The sequence below is a fragment of the Coptis chinensis genome, chromosome 1 (genome assembly GCF_015680905.1).
Source record: "Coptis chinensis isolate HL-2020 chromosome 1, ASM1568090v1, whole genome shotgun sequence".
Taxonomy (NCBI): Eukaryota; Viridiplantae; Streptophyta; class Magnoliopsida; order Ranunculales; family Ranunculaceae; genus Coptis; species Coptis chinensis.
The window spans coordinates 67,685,451-67,702,699 of record NC_141456.1 but is presented as its reverse complement, the minus strand read 5'-3'; the positions used below and the strand labels follow the sequence as shown (position 1 = coordinate 67,702,699).

General features: G+C 37.3%; 1 protein-coding gene and 2 pseudogenes across 1 annotated transcript; 1 reads left to right on the top strand and 2 right to left on the bottom strand.

Moving 5' to 3' along the window:
- Positions 1–1,059: 1,059 nt before the first annotated feature.
- Positions 1,060–2,885, bottom strand: LOC147525036 (uncharacterized; annotated as a pseudogene).
- Positions 2,886–2,910: 25 nt separating this feature from the next.
- On the bottom strand, positions 2,911–4,095 carry LOC147525035 (uncharacterized; annotated as a pseudogene).
- A 10,074-nt stretch (positions 4,096–14,169) lies between these two features.
- On the top strand, positions 14,170–17,006 carry LOC147525034 (uncharacterized). Its single transcript, XM_086577829.1, has 5 exons — positions 14,170–14,720; positions 14,994–15,523; positions 16,382–16,637; positions 16,719–16,806; positions 16,914–17,006. Exons 1-5 carry the CDS (start codon positions 14,170–14,172, stop codon positions 17,004–17,006), a joined length of 1,518 nt encoding a protein of 505 aa, XP_086433955.1.
- The last annotated feature ends 243 nt before the right edge of the window (positions 17,007–17,249 follow it).

Sequence of the window (17,249 nt, the reverse complement as noted above, 5' to 3'; positions counted from 1 at the left end):
TAATCGAAATCTAATTAATAACTAAGAATTGAATGATAACAAGAATTGAAATTAGATCTAATAAATTGTAAATGACAAAAATCGAAATTGACAAGAATAACTATTTTATTTATCTAATCAATAAAGAACAATGATTTAAAGTTTTAATCTAAAACAGGGAATGAAATTCTAAAACTGAGATCTAAAACTAATTAATGGAGGCTACTAATCTAATTTCTAATCTAGGTCTAACTATCTACCATTAATAAAGAGCTAAGCTTTTGTTTTTATACTTTCAGATCCAAAAATCGTGCATGGGCTTGGAGCCATGTTTTGGGCCAGAGAATCAAGTCCAAAACCCAATTTCTTTAGTCCAAAATGGGCTCTTCAGCTGCAGTTGGCTTTGACAGATGTTTCGTCAACTTCTACTCCTCTGATTGGGTCAAGGCTTGGACCATTGGAAAGCTCTTTCCGAGCCGGTCGTTTTGACATAAGGTAGGCCCAATTCCGAGGTCTGAGTCCAAAGATATGGTCTTCGGAAGTTCTGCTAACTTTGTGTTTCTGCCCGTGTTGACTTTGACTTTTCAACTTTGACCGGGCTTTAGAAAGGCTTTGTCTTCTTGAATCTTGGCCTTTAATCACAGAACTCCTTAGCAACCAACCATTGCTCCTTTATCTAGCTAAAGTGGCAAATTTTTCACATAATGGACTTTGAAGCCTGAAATGCATAAAAACACGTAATCAGTATTAACTCTTACTTATTATTCACATAATTGGTCTAAAAGTATGATTATTAAGGGTTAAAACTACAGTTTTGGGCTCTTATCACATACGTCGACATTGATTACCTTCAATCTTTTTGGAAGTTTGTTTCACACTTTTTTATTCCACAGTGAAAGATAGTTCATGATGGATGGTTGCACCTCCAATATTAAAAGCGGCAACTCCAGTAGGAGCCATGACACGCACTGCTTTGTTTGTTTTGAAAATTGCAGTAACTGAATACACAATTGCATTTATGAGTGTGGACTTGCCTGTGCCTGCTCCCCCACAAACAATTAACCGAATACATGCTCCAGCTTATAGGGCTCTAACTACCATATCATGAGCCAGTCTTTGTTCATTAGATAAATCATGATCTGGTACAACTGTTTGAGGTTCATGATTTAGTTCATTGCCACCACAAAGAGCATGGACAAATTTTCTATCAATTTCTATATTTGGATATCGATGTAAACCTTCAGCCCAATTGTGTGAAATGTCGAAGTCTCTTCTTCCTAATTCCACAGTTTCCCCAGGGACAAACATGGGCCCCATTGCTGCTGCCATCATCCACTCATCCCGAAGTAAGTCTTCAGTACCAAGCTCTACCTCAATACCATCTTCAAGCTCTTCATCTATCGGTTCTGGAAGAATAATCCCATGAGTGATTTCGAAACCCAAGTCATAGTATCTTTCAGACCACAAGGGAAATTCTCCCCGAGCTTCTTCGAGAGTTCGATAATGGTGATGAATTAAGACTTGTTGACGACAAAATGATTCCCATTTTTCAGTGTTTGGTAGGATGTCACCGTCTAGCTCGGAACCAAACGCCTGGCTATCAACCGCAACTTCGAGAAGTGTGCCAAACATCTTTGCTTGAAATAATGTCTTTTTGCCATATTCAGGAGGGAAATATTTTCATAACAAATAGGTCGTTGCAGATATCTTCCTACAAAGGTTGGATCTGTTCCAACAATTTCATCCTCGTCGGCCACTTTTCGACGGAGTACAATTGATGCTAGCATGCTCTTTTCGCTAACATTTAAGAGTACAAACTTTCTGGATGATCGGGTCAATGGGTACCCCATTAGCAAGTGACATACTTCCTGGGCAGAAATATCTCTTTCAAAGACACTTTTCATAAGTAGCCGCTTGAAAGCAGATCTTGCATTTTGACAGGGTCGATGAAAATCTTCAACAATATCTTGAAAAGTATCTCTGAAACTTTTTGAAGCTGGTTCAAATTTAGCGGCGTATTTAGCAATGTAATTGACAACATATTGCACTGAAAGGACAGGCGACCAATCAATGTTTGCACGCCAGGTCTGCAAAATCTTTCGATTGTGGGAACAGACTAGTTCATCATTTCGGCTGCCGAGGAAACGATACATGCTACTGTTGGGAGGCTCTTCTACAATCTTCGACTGACCAATTACATCAAATGGGTATCTAAAGCGACATACCATTTGTTTGGTTGCTTTGTGTAAGCGCAAACAATGACTCCCACATATAGAGTGTCGCATGACCCAATTGACCAACGAAACATAGTCATCTTCGTTTGTATCAAGTTGTAAATCAAGTGGCAAAATGCGTGCACAAGGATGTTCTTGGAGATTTCTAGGCATGCTTGGGTCTGGGTTAACAGTGCAAACAAGTCTATCAAAATAATCAATAACATTAGATCTATCGATAGCACTTGTAGCAATGTTAGTAACATCTGGAGCATCTGCTAGCCAAAGAAATCCATGAACATGACCACTACCACGATTTTGCCACTCAAACCGGTACCAATGATCAACCACAGAGAACTCATATCGTAAGTAATCCCGAAAGAAGAATTACACTCTTGCCTGAAAGAACCAAGCGACAACATTTGGGTTATCATTAATTAACTTTGCGCGTCCCCTTCTTTTATCTAAAGGAGACATCCTTTCAAGATCATTAGAAGGATCTAAAATATGAAACAGTTCTGGCCATTGCATGTCAGCAGCGCTGAGTGTGAAGAAGATGGTTGGTGCACCTAACTGTTTAACCATGGCAGTCAGCTCTTTCAATCTTGTATACCAATAAGACCGGGTACCACGAATGTTGTTAGCAAAGTAAGAGACACGATTAGCTAATTGCTTGTCACCAGACGAAATCATATTTCGAATTTCCTCAATTGACAACTTAGCATCCCCTGAATTTTTCCTCACAAAAACATCACCTAAAGAAAGTGCTTGCCACCTTGAAAGAAAGTTCCAAGCAAAGTAGCGGAATCTCGTATCTCTAGCAAATCGGCCATCATGATATTTCATCAAAAACTGGAAGTACGACAATGGATTGAGTTTCCGCTGGCGAGCTTGTCGTAGATCAGCATCACCGTAAGGAAACAAAGTTGGAAATGCCATAACAATATATCCAGGGGTTGAAAACTCATCAATGATGTGAGTTGTTAAAGGCATATGAACATTAGTTTGATCTACATTTGGTACCATAAATGCCCTCTGGAGACGTGCTTGTTGATTGGGTTGTGCCGCAATAGAAATAGTTCCAACAGCATGAAACTCATCAATGTGCAAATCCTGGTTATACAAGTCAGGTGGCACGTCATCGTCATCGGCTTCCCTAGGTATGGCAGAAACTTCGTTGTCGATATCTTCCATAGGTCGGGACATATGTGGTAGGTCATCAGGTTGTCCATCTACAGGTAGTCCTTCGATAGTTCCATCATCAATAATTATATCATTATAGTACCGTGATAAGTTTTCAACCAAACCAAGGATGTGCGTACAAATTCTCGCCGAACACGGAATTCCTTGCTTGCATGTGGCCCCCCTCTATTAACGACAAGAATTGCAGACAAATCAGCGGGCTTGAATGGAAGAACAGTGGCAATCAGATTGACATCTTGGGAAAAATTTATCACATTACCACTGTACTTGTATTGTTGACCCCTAACACGATACACAGACATCATGGGGTGCACCCTGGCAATGAGAATTCTTTCTAGATCGGACAAACGAGACAGTTCTAAAGGTACAATGCCCGGATCCATTGAATTGTTAACACTGAACATGCCAGCGTTAGTATTGTCCCGGTTATCCAATTTGCAAGAGGTACAAATACCTGCATCAATTCTTGTTATAAGCGAGGTTCTCAATTAGTACAAACATATTCCAACAAAATATACAAAGAAAAGCAAATACCTGCAGAAATCTTTAGATCGGGAAATTTTCTTTTGCATAGAGGACAACTGACCCATGAAATATCATTGCAGGATTTTCTAAATACTTGTGCATTGGAGAGTGGTATGTAGTCGTCTGTAGTAGGTGGCAGATCAAGGTTTTCACGGAAATTGTCTTCACACACCATAAGTTGAACACCAGGAAGTCTTTGATGAACAACGTTCTATGAAATAACTCTTTGACGAGCAATAACAACTCTTTGACGGGCAATTGTTTGACGTGCAAGTCTTTGCCCAGCAACTCTGCTACGAAACGCATTAAGGGCGTTTTGAAAAACCCTTTCAATAGGGTTTTGCCTTACAAATGATAATCTTCTACGAGCTTGTCTTGAATTTTGTACTCCATCCATGTGCAATCTACGAGCCAAACCTTTACGAGCAGTGTCTAGGCGACGATGAGCATCTCGGTGCTTTGAGGTTTCGCCAATGCGTGCATATTTTCTTATAGCACTATTAATTGACTGTGTTGATGCATGTTGTGAACTTGTCTGTTTTGCACGAGTTCTTTTCTTTTTTGCAGTATTTGTAGACCTACCATGCTCTACACTTTGCATTATGAGGGAATGTCGTACTGCATCCATTTGCAATCCACGAGCCAAACCTCTACGAGCAGTGTCTAGGCGACGATGAGTTTCTCTTTGCTCGGAGTTTTGGCAAATGCGTGCAGCTTTTCTTCTAGCACTATTAATTGACTGCGTCGATGCATGCTGCTCACTTGTCTGTTTTGCACGGGCTATCTTCTTTTTTATAGTATTTTTTGTCCTTTTCTGCTCCACACGTTGCATTTTGTGGGAAATGTTGTTATTATCAACTGGGCATGCAACCTTTAGATTACGTAGCCAATGAATGAGCGGGCAATTGTCTGCTAAATCAAAATCAGATACACTATCTAGTTGCAAAGATTTATCTACTTGACTTCCAACCCTGTCATAACCTCTTGAAGTCTCTGTTGGATATGGTAGATTGTCAACCCTTTGAATACGGGGTACATTTTCTGGTAAATCAGATATAGTCTCCCTTTCCATAGAAGTTGGTGCAGGAATTCCAACCATACGAACCCAATCAATGAGCGGGCAATTTTCATCTAGATCATCGACCCTCTCCCTTGTTGAAGATATTTCTGCATAATTTCTAACCATGTGATTACTAATAGAGGATTCTGGGTGATCAGGTCTCCTATGAATATGCATTGAACACTCAGGTTGAGATGCCACCGCCGTCATAATCCGAGAAGAAGTACGTCTGGAAATAATTGTACATCTTCGAGTAGGTGGATATGCAATTTCTGGTAGGTATACTAATCTCCGATGTATCTTTGAAATGTGGGCTTAAAAGAGTTACGGGCCGGCGATTATGAAGACGCTGCCGAAAGTAGTAGTTGGTAGGTTAGTATGTCGATTCCGACGACTATAAAATCTACCAAAGAACCTATCAATTTGGTGTAGTGCTACTGGAAAACCTTCCAAAGCTGCATCCATTGTGCATTAAAACACTGAGAGTGGAAAAGTAGGGACGAGAGGGAAGTCTTCTTATGTCGTGTCAATTGAAATTCCTACATGGTGGGCAAACTCGAGCATTAAATAGTTGAAAGTTTTGCTTAGGAAAGTTGTTTCTTTTCTCTAACAGGAAGTTAAGCCAAGAAAAGTTTAATAAACGGATAAAAACTAAAAAGTCCAACTACTTCAAACTTATTATTTCAACCGTGGTTGTCATAAATGTGAAAAACTTGTAATATATATGAAAGATAAATATGACCACTAACTTTGTTATATATAAATGAAATAATGAAATTTGAGCCATTATTACTCAATACTCACCTATTAAATGCACCCAAAGTAACTAATGTATTAGGAGATATTAAGAATATTAAGAGCAAGAGAAATGCATGAATATTAACGAGGATTGCATGACTTATATGAGACCGTCTCCACCAATTGCATTACCATGTAAATCGTAATTTCAAGGTGAAAACAAATTAAAACAAGGAGTAAAGCAAATGCGAATGAATACATATACCAATTTCTTTGACAAAAATATCTCCAAGAAACATAAATACTCGGAACGAAAACAAAACCAAAAGAACTGGGCCTGCAAGGACAAAACAAATAGTGGTTAGCTTTGGAAATATATTGTAATGAAAATGGATAGTTAGAGGCCAAGAAAATATTAGTTGTAGGAATACGAATACCACAAATCTGAATGAAAACATACCGCTGACTTTTTTCAATATTTTCCACAAGAACAGAAATACCTAGAACCAAAAAGTGCACGGTGTAAAACGTAAGAAAATGGTTAGCTACATGGGAATATAGATATTCAATAAAGTAAATCTACATAACGATTTGGTTGCTTTTATATGTTGAATTGTTTGAAAATGCAAATGTAAAGTTGTATCTTATTTCTTGTTATTCCTTTTGGATAATATTTATAACAAAATTAAAACATAAATACACTTTCAAATTTAAAATTGAACTTACATGCAGTTGACATAAACAAACAAAAATTCTCAATCATGATTTAAACATATAGATAATTAGGTTATTCATCTAATAAGGCTTGGTTCCACATCTTCAAACCTCCCCAAAAGTGTAAACACTAATGGATCTTTAGTTGGTGATGTGGTTGGGGCTTTCGACACCGACACCAGTGGTGTAACCCACTAGCCGTAAGCCTACTTGCATCCCTTCTATTGGGTTATTGGGACATGACATGGTAGAATATGCATGAATGATATATATAAAGAAATACACATGGAAAATAGCGCAAAGGAAGTACAATTAATAAATGTGTTGTTCTAGGACAGAAGCATACAACTAATCATATTTGGCAAGAGATAAGGGTAACACCGAATATGTCAAATATTGCACAGTGAGTTAAGGGTAATAAATATTGTTATTTTTCTTGGAATTGTTTGAAAATGATAGAGTAAAGTTGTATCTAATTTATTGTTATTCGTTTTGGATAAATTTGTTCATTAATTTAAAGTTAAAATACATTGCCAAATAAATAAAATACATTGCCAAATAAATAAAATAATATAATTTAAAATATTGGACTTACATGCATTGGTGGAGGTTGATGTATATTGCGATCATGACAGAGATTAAATCCCTTCTCTTCTTGCATTATTACAAGTGGACATCTTGTTATTTGGGTTTTCTTGATCTCCATCAAATTCTCTGCTACGTTTTGGAGCAAGGTGATTTACTTCACTTATGGTAGAGGTATTGTTTTGAAGAAACGAAAAAACAGATTGACGACTTTGGTCCCATGTCTTGACATATATAATTTCTTTTTTCATGGAGTAAGAAGTAAAATCAACACGGTCATTTTCAAGATCAGCGGTGGTAGGATTGAATGGAACACAACCAAACTGGCATAGTACTCGAAGTGGCACATACGGAGTGGAACCATGAAGGCCAACAAGTACAATACTTTGTCGACCTGGAATATGTAGATAAATATCTCTATGACACAAGAGCCAATCACATTTCCACTTGATGTCCTCCGTCTTCAAAGAATTTAAGTTGCTGTACCATGCGTTAGCATCCTTAGGAATTGTACAAGGACGCTTGCTAATGCTTGTTTTGACAAGATTATATCTGCTATCTCCAACACTTTTCATTTTTACCAAGGAATTTGATAAGTGCTCATATGCCCAAACTTGAAGAAGTGGAATGCATCCTGAAAGCTTGGTATGTCTATTTATGACACAATTGGTCAAACCTATAAGAAGTTCTGCTAATATCATTGGTACGATAGTAACGCTCCTAGCTCTAACTTCTTGAATAATTTTGCATAAAGAGGCATCAATTTTGTTTGTGTTATTCGGAAGAAGAACATGTCCCACAATTGCTAAGTCTATTGAATTTGCACGCCCTAATGAATTTTTTTTATCGTTTGGATCACCAACATTCAAGTGTCTAGCGATAAGAAAATCAAGAGAGCAAGTTTTCACTTGACCATTTGTGTCTTTTTCAAGAGCTTTTTTGGAGATACGCAGGAAATCGACAAGTTCCTTTATATAGCTATCTTTTAGGTGGGGAAAAGCAGGGCTTCCTTCAAGAGACATGCCAAGAAGATGAGAACATTCTTCTAGTGTAGGACAAAGTTGATGAGGGCCAAATTTGAAAACCATGTCATTTGGCTCCCAACATCTAACAAGTGCTTCTATGAAAGCCCAATTGATTTCGAGTTTAGCTAAAGTTAGTGTGTTTCCCATACCACTATTTTTCCTCCAATTGATCTAATCACCACTATTCCAATCATTGTTAATGATTTCCAATAGGCTTTTATTAGGTACTTTGGTATTCATTATCAAGTTCTCCAATCCCTCCTATAGAAATAAAATAGTTCAATTAGAATACGAGAAAAATTTATTTGTCTATGTAGATTATACTGAATGCATCTAGTAAGGCTTGGTTCCACATCTTCAAACCTCCTCGTAAGTGTAAACACTAATGGATCTCTAGTTGGTGATGTGGTTGGGGCTTTCGACACCGACAGTAGTGGTGTAACCCAATAGCCGTAAGTCTACTTACATCCCTTCTATTGGGTTATTGGGACATGACATGGTAGAACATGCAAAAAAAAAACAATATTGATCAAGCAAAAGATGTTTCTTTGAACTAATCATCTACTTTAAGTAAAAAACTAAGCATATGATTAAAAAAGGTGGAAAAGAGTTCTATTAGCCTCAGCTCCCAGTCTTAAAAGAAGTGCAATACCCAACAATTATGAGGGTAGATGTCTTATAAGATTATGAATGTCATTACTGTAATTCTGTTTGTGTCAAGCTACCATAATCAAGTAAGTCCCAGCAGACCATATTTTTAACTCGAAGAAGTGCTATGAGTGTACCCGTAAATCCTAATGACACGGTTGCTATTGATCAATGAACCCTCTGATATTCTCTTTTAAGATTTCCCATATTCTCGATAGCATATTCTAAGGAGAATGAGAACATAACAAAGATGAATCCCAAGAGAAGCATGCTTGAGTAGAACATAAAACGTGATAGCTTATATAAAAGAGAATGTGATTTTAAAAAGGATGGTGCTCGAAGTGTTAATGTTACAAGTACATGCTACTTGGGTCGAAAATTAGATGGGCATAAATCATAGATGAACTTCAACAGATTTTCACTAAATAAAGTACAGAAATAACTTTAACCTTAAAAAAGAAATCAAAGAACGAAATAAAAAGAAACCGAAAGTAAAGCTCCTGGATATGTCAAAACAAAGACTTGCCTTTGTAGAAAGTTGTTAAAAGTTCAAAGATTCCAAAACGAGCTTCGACACTAGAAATCCTTCCAAATGTTGACGACATAAAACCACTATATAATCCTACAAAAATAATAATGAGTGAAAATTTTAGAACACAAAATCACTAAACTATCCAACGGTTTATACTTAGGATGTTGTTGCAGTTAAAATCCAATAAATTGTTTTCCTAAGACCCTTGTCTTAACACAAATGACAACACCACCAAAGAACAAAATTTAAAGGGCATGGCTACCTAAGCTTTTTTCCCCATATTTGCAGAATCATACCAACCTTTTCCAAATTCCAATTCTTTAAATTTATTGCACAATCTAATTTCCTAGCCACCACGTCAAGCAGAGTCTAATGTGCCTCATGATCAAGCACAACATAATAGTCGGTTATTCCTTTATAATCATAGGCTCATAGCTAACTAGCGTGGTTTTTCCATCAAACGATTACCCTCTAGCTGTTATCTTTCATGAAACTCCATTTGAATCTAGATTAAATTGTTTGGGCAAGTCACCTGAGTTCAGAACAACAGTCTCGGAGGGACCCTGCCCGTGTCATTCTTGATCAGTCAATCCTCTTTAACATATCTTGATGTGTCGAACAATAAGTTCCTATATGTGCCTTGCAAAATCAGTAGCATGCTCGGCCTCACCTTTGTTACCTTTCCTGGCAATCCATGTTCAGTGAACGACTCTTCCCCTGTTGTGCAAAATATCTCTCGATCTCCAGTTGATCGAGCCTATATCTGGGGCATTGCATTTGGTGCAACATTCAGCTTTCTGTTTTTACTCTTTGGTATCCTCAAGTGGAGAATAGTACTAAAAGAAGCTAAAACTCTTGCTCTATGCAAGTCTAAACCTGCAACCACAGTTGAATTATCTTCCAAAGATGATGAAATGCTGATTAAGAAGCCAAAGGAGCCACTGAGCATCAATATTGCAACATTTGAGCACTCTCTGCTACGATTGTGCCCTACTGATGTGTTTGTGGCAACTGAAAATTTTAGCAAGACTCACATTATTGGCGAAGGTGGATTCGGCACTTTCTACAAGGGGTTATTGCCTGAGGGCCGGATGATTGCTGTAAAACGACTTAACAGTGGGCACTTCCAGGGGGACCGGATTTTTGGCGAAATGGAGACTATTGGAAAGGTCAAGCATGAGAACCTTGTTCAATTGCTTGGTTATTGTGTCTATGGGGATGAGAGATTTTTGGTATACGAATACAAGGAGAATGGGAGCCTTGACATGTGGTTGAGGAACCGGCAGATGCACGGTTGAAGCTCTAGACCGGCAATCCGGCTTCAAGATATGTCTAGGATCAGCCGGGGGCTTGCTTTTATGCATCATGGATTTGTACCACACATCATTCACGGGGGGACATCAAGTCTAACAATATCTTGTTGGATGGCAGCTTCAAAGCCCAAGTGTCGACTTTGGCCTTGCACGCATTATCGGTGCATGTGTGATCCGTTAAATCGTTCTTCTTTGGAACTTTCGGGTATATACCTCCCGACTACGGGACGGACTATGATTGCCAAAGGGTGATGTTTAAAGCTTTGGTATAAATAGGACTGAACCAAAACAAAATAAGCAACGAAAGACAATAATAACAATTTCCACGGTTATATAAGACGGATGAGAAAGTTTGACACGTCTTCCAAAGAAAGAAGAATGAAGAAAAGCATTGCATAATCTCAAATTACATGAAGCCACATATTATGAAAAAGGACACCCCATTGTAAGCAAATAAGTGTTTGAGATAGCCTGTGGGAGAAAAATTATGTCAAGCACTATGATACGTAAAACAAGAGAAAGTATACAACACGAAATCATTAAGCACAAGAAAAGTTTTTGAGTCGAGGAAAAATATACCGCGATTAGACATGTCATAATGCGGCTTTGTAATCAATGAATCACCTCGCCAAGCTCTTACGGAAACCCATACACTATATATTTTTCGCCCCAAGTTTGGCTTCAACAAATTTTCGGGAACTTTTGTAGCAATTATCTACGAGAATACCGGACGGGACAAGAGTTTTGAGAGTGTCGAGTGGATGAGTGAGAAAGCAGAGCCAAGTGCAAGAACCTGCAGCAGCAATGATGGCATGGGTTGCGAACTATGTTAAAATCAGCATGATACTTACGTAGGTTTGTCTTTCTGAAGTTTACGCCTCTCACTTTCCTTTGGATGGTTGGTTAAAAAGTGTTATTTGGGGAAGATAGAGGAGAGATTCTTTGGAGGAGAGATTGGAGGCGAAGATAGAGGAAGATGAGAAAAGAGGGGGTGTTATTTGGGGAAGATAGAGGAGAGATTGCTTTGGAGGAGAGATTGGAGGCGAAGATAGAGGAAGATGAGAAAATAGGGGGGTGCGGTCGACAAAAATGAAGTGTTATTTGGGGTACGGTCCGGATTACGAGGAGAGGGTGACACGAAGCAAGTTGTTTTTTGGGTGATTTTAGAAAAGCGACCTCAAGAATTCGCTACGCTCACGGATTATATATCAAAACATAAGGGAAACAAACCCCAATCAACGGTGTAAAAAAACTCTTTACGCTGAGAGAGAAAATATGAGCGTAGCAACTTCTTTCCCCCTTTCTTCTCCTTCTCTTCCTGAGTTCAAATCTCATCTTTGTTTCTCGTTCTTCCTCCATCAATCTCTTCCAATCCCTTTTTTAGTCTCTTTTATCTCTCCTTTTTTATCTCTTTTCTAGTTTTATATCTCTATTTGACAGATTTTTTTTTTTTCAATCATGCGTTTTCAAATATGAGTTGTCTAGATCTTGATTTTATTCCTGATGAGAGTGAAGAGGATGAGTTTCACTGTCTTCATCTGCAGATGGAGTCTATGTGGAAAATCAATAAGTTTCCAGATGAGATTAGTCTAAATTCCATTAATGATAAAGAGATAAAACTTTAGGAGAAATCTCTGATTGATAAACTTTTCACCTCGAAGAAATTTGATGAAGTTGATATAAAAAATGAATTAGTGAAATTCTGGAATACTAATTCAAAGATTTCAATTACCTTCTTATCTAAAGGTTTATTTAAATTTTGGTTTGAAGATGAATATGAAATGAGATTTGTTCTTAAAAATGGTACATGGTTAGTTAATGGGTTTATTATGTCTCTTAAGCAATGGATACTTGATAATCCTACTAATAATTATAGGTTTCAAGAGTTTAGATTGTGGATTCAGGTGTTTGGTCTCCCTCTCGAAAGGTCTACTTGGGAGAATATTCATAAAATTGACTCTGCATTTGGGTTAGTTATGGCTATTGATTATGTAGGAGGTTCTAATGCTGGTAATTCCTTTTCTCGAATCCAAATTATGTATCATATTAGGAGGAAGATGGTGAGTAATGATGTGGTTAATCTTCATGAAAATAAGTCTGTTCAGATTTTTTTTCAAATATGAGAAGCTTCCTGTGTTTTGTTATTGTTGTGGGTTAACTAATTAGGCATGATTATAAGGAATGCAAGGATTTTATTAATCATTTGTTGTTTTTTAAAGAGGGTATCAAAAAACCCCCTGTTGCTTCTGTTCTTCCTTTTTCAAATAGGATTAGAACTGCATCTTTTAAATTTGGGATTGGTATTCAGTCCATAAAAGTTCTAGAATGGGATTCTAAGGCTGATAAGTTGAAAAAGAGTGTTCTTATAGATCTCAAGATGCAAACATACAATAGGAAAGGTAAGAAGATCTCTGAAGTTTTGAATTTTCTCGTAAAAGTTATCTTTTAAATTTTCTTCTTACCTTTAAAAGAGTGTTCAGAGATGTTTGCATCTTTTAAATTTAAATTTTCTCGTAAAAGACCTTTACGGTTTAAATTTTCAGAGATGCAAACATACAATAGGAAATAGTGTTCTTATAGATCTCAAGATGCAAACATACAATAGGAAAGAGTGTTCCTCGTAAAAGTTTTGACAGCTCTAGGAAGCATGTGGTTTCCAAGAAAATTTCGGGAGTTGGTAGCTTTGTATTATCTTAAGAATATGAAACGAAAAGTTGCATCTTAGAGACTTCACAAGCATGCGCTGACATTTCTGAAGAAGCCCAACATTATTCTCGCAAAAGAATTATGATCTTTACATAAATTTTCTCCTCTGATTTTAGAAATACTAAGAGATAAAAAATGGGTGATAGTTCAGGATCCTCTCAGGGGAAGAGTCCTCTAAAGAGTGTCTCTATTACAGATCATGCTCCCATCTCACCTGACCTCTCAAAAGGGGAGAAAGGTAATGATAAGAAAGAAGCATGTGGAAGTAAGGAAAGGAAGATTTTTGTAAGTTTCAAAAACAAGAGGAAAGTCGATGGTTTTGGTGAGGAAGAGGATATAGTAAAGGGAAAGAGGTTGAGAACCTAATATCTTATAGATTGGGATATAGGAGGAAAAGAAATCATGCCAAGTTCTGATGGTGATGTTTCTATGGGAGTCATTCCTTCTCCTTCTCCTTCTGAGTCAAACAAGAATGATTCCATTAGCAAGGATTCAAGTAACCCAAGTGTCTTTTCTTATGGTCTAGGAGACTCTGATTCTAGGAGTTCAAAAAGATTGGATTTAGCAGATTCTGGTTCAAAAGGTCCTGACAGCTCTGAGTCTCATGACTCTGCCTCTAAGGGTTCTAGGTCTCCTAGTTCTGGTTCTCGGGGTTATGGTGGTAATGCTTATGGGGCAGATGGTTCACAAGGTTCTGGTTCTTATAGCTATGGCTTTTATAATTAAGATATGAATGTTGATACTTCTAGTTATGGGGTTCTTTTGGTTTAAATGGTCTCTCTCTCTCTGATGCTGAGTCTGATAGTTTTAATAATTCATCTAGTTATTTTGGTCCTGACACTTCTAGCTTTGAGGGACTCAATGTGGCTACTTCTAACAATTTAGAAGGGTTCACGGTGGCTGACCCATTTCAGTCACCTCTAGAGCCATGACGACAACTGTATGGAATTGTCGGGGAATTGGTTCGACTTCGACAATGGTAGCACTTAAAAACCCCATTTTGGTTTCAGACCCTGATATAATATGTTTATCTGAAACCAAAGCAACAGAAAAAAAAAAGATGGAGTTAGTTAGTAAGCAAATCAAGTACACTGGCAAATGTATAGTACTTGCAGCTGGCATTAGTGGTGGTCTGGCTGTTTTTTGGAAGGATAATATTCAGATGGAGATTTTGGGAGTTACACCTAACCATATTACAGGTAAACTCTCCAATTACCATGCTTCTTCTGATTGGTTCTTTTCTTTTATATATGGTGAGCCTCTTTCTTATAAGAGGAAAAGAGTCTGGGATGAATTGCGTGACATCTTTCTGCTTATCCCTGGGCCTTGGATTCTCTTTGGTGATTTCAATTCCATTTCATCACCCTTGGAAAAATTAGGAGATAATGGTAATCAATATAGAAGTATGAATTCTTTTAATGATTTTATTGATGATCTAGGTCTCACTAATTTAGGTTTTAAAGGTTCCAAGATTCTTTGGTAATCATATTTTAGAGAGGTTGGATAGAGCTCTTGCCACCCAGATTGGCTCGAGTTGTTTCCTCTTTCCCTCATTCAAAATATCACTATTTTCTCTTTCTATTAATCTTAATCATTCCTTACAAAAAAAGAAAAAACCTTCTAGATTTTTTGAGATGTAGACTAAGGAACCTTCATGCAAGGATACTATTGATTTGGCTTGGAATGATATCTTTGGAGGAGATTGCTCTGATTCTCCTGCATTGTTTGTTTTAATTGACTGAAAAATACTAGTAAAAAGCTTCAGAAATGGAATGTGGAGGTTTTTGGGGATGTGGCACTAAAGATCAAGAATGTTAGGAGGGATTTGGATAATATCTTATATGATGATCTGAAGACTGAGGAGAATTACAACAAGTTTCTTTCCCTTCAAAATAATTTGGATGATCTTCTAGATAAGGAAGCTAGTTTTTGGAAACAAAAAGCCACTTCAAATTGGGTGAAGGATGCTGGAAGGAATACTAGATACTTTCATCTATCCACTATTTACAAAAGAAGAAAGAATAGCATTGAAAAACTCATGAATGATGGTGGGGGCTGGGACTCAGAGGTTGAGGATGTAGGGCTCAACCTAAACACCTATTTCAAAAATATCTTCTCATCTGATAAACCTCCTATCAATCATGATATCTTGAATCTCTTTGAACCATGTATTACACCCAATGAGAATATTCTTCTTACAAGAACTCCCACTGATGATAAGATTTGGGTCACCATTAAAAGTATGGGGGCCCTTAAAGCCCCTGGGCCTGATGGGTTTCAGTGTATCTTTTATTAGAAATATTAAGATATTGTTCACTCTAAGATCTCTAAAGCTGTTAAAGCCTTCTCCACCTTTTCCAGGCTTGCCCCTTGCCTAAATGAAACTTTCACCACTCTCATTCCTAAAGTAGCTAATCCTGAACACATCACTAAATTCAGGCCGATCAGTCTTTGTAACTTCTCCTATAAAATCATTTATAAGATCATGTCCACCCCTCCTTCATAAATTCATCTCTCCTCTTCAAGGTGCTTTTGTCAAGGGAAGCTCTATTGGGGATAATATTGGATTGGCAAGTGAGATTTTATTGAATATGAGAAAGATGAAAAAACAGAAACAAGGATGGATGACTATCAAGTTAGATATGGCCAAAACATTTGATAGAGTAGAATGAAGCTTTGTTGATCAAATTCTGGGAAAACTTGGATTTTCTGCCAAATGGAGGAAAATGATTCGACAATGCCTTAGTACAGTTTCTTATAGAAAAAATTATTGATTTGGGTACTAAACTATAGTGGATTTTACATTATGGGTACTGTATTATTTTTTTTGCAAAATAGGGTACCGTAGATTTCAAATATTGCTAATATGGGTACTGTATATGTATACTGTGAAGTACGTATACGTATATGATGATTTGGCATACTCAATAATCACTACGACCTAATGAGGCCTCAATTCGGGCCCATTGATTGCACCCATGATCAATTCAGGCCCTTCAAGCCCATTGATTGTGCTCAAAATCCCATCTTCGTTACCTTCTTCTACATATCGAGATCAGCTCTGTATCTCACTTACACCCCAAGCTTCACTTCTTTTTGCTCAAGAGTTGAGTTTAAACATACCATTTCGAATGCTTTAGCTATTAAGCTTCAAAAGCTTCTTATGTTATCTTGTCATAGAAGGATTTTACTTTCTAAGCTTGTTCATTTAGCTACTGATCATGGGTTGCCACCAAATTTTCATTCTAGGCTTTGTAATGATTATCCAGAGAGGTTTAAAATTGTTGAAACGTTGTATGGTCGTGCTCTTGAGCTCGTTTCTTGGGACCCCGACCTTGCGAATTTGCTTCCAATGGCTTCGAGTAATTGTGATTTGATTGTGGATAGGCCATTAAAGTTTAAGTAGTTGAGATTGAGAAAAGGATTGAATGTGAAGAGGAAGCATAAGGAGTTTTTGATAAAGTTTGGACTGTTCAGGTTTCTTCTTCCTCTACTATTAATGAAGGTGAATCAGTGTCATTGGAGAGGAATTGTGTCTAAGTGGGCTTTTGGGTTTTATGGAGAGGTCATTGAAACGAGATAGAAGAAGTGATTTTGTTGTTAAACCTGCTGCTATTGCTGCTACCATTAAAGCTAGACAATAACTTATTCTTATATTTTCTCTCTTTTCAGAAATCTAGTCTTTGTGAATTTATCATGGGTACAATCAATGGGCCTGAATTGATCATGGGTGCAATCAATGGGCCTGAATTGAGGCCTCATTAGGCCGTAGTGAGTATTGAGTATGCCAAATCATCAAATACGTATACATACTTCACAGTATACATATACGGTACCCATATTAGTAATATTTGGAATCTACGATACCCTATTTTGCAAAAAAAAAATAATACAGTACCCATAATGTAAAATCTACTATAGTTCAGTACCCATATCAATAATTTTTTCTTTCTTATAATGTACTTCTCAATGGCCCTCCTCTTGAAAACATTTATCCTAAGAGAGGAG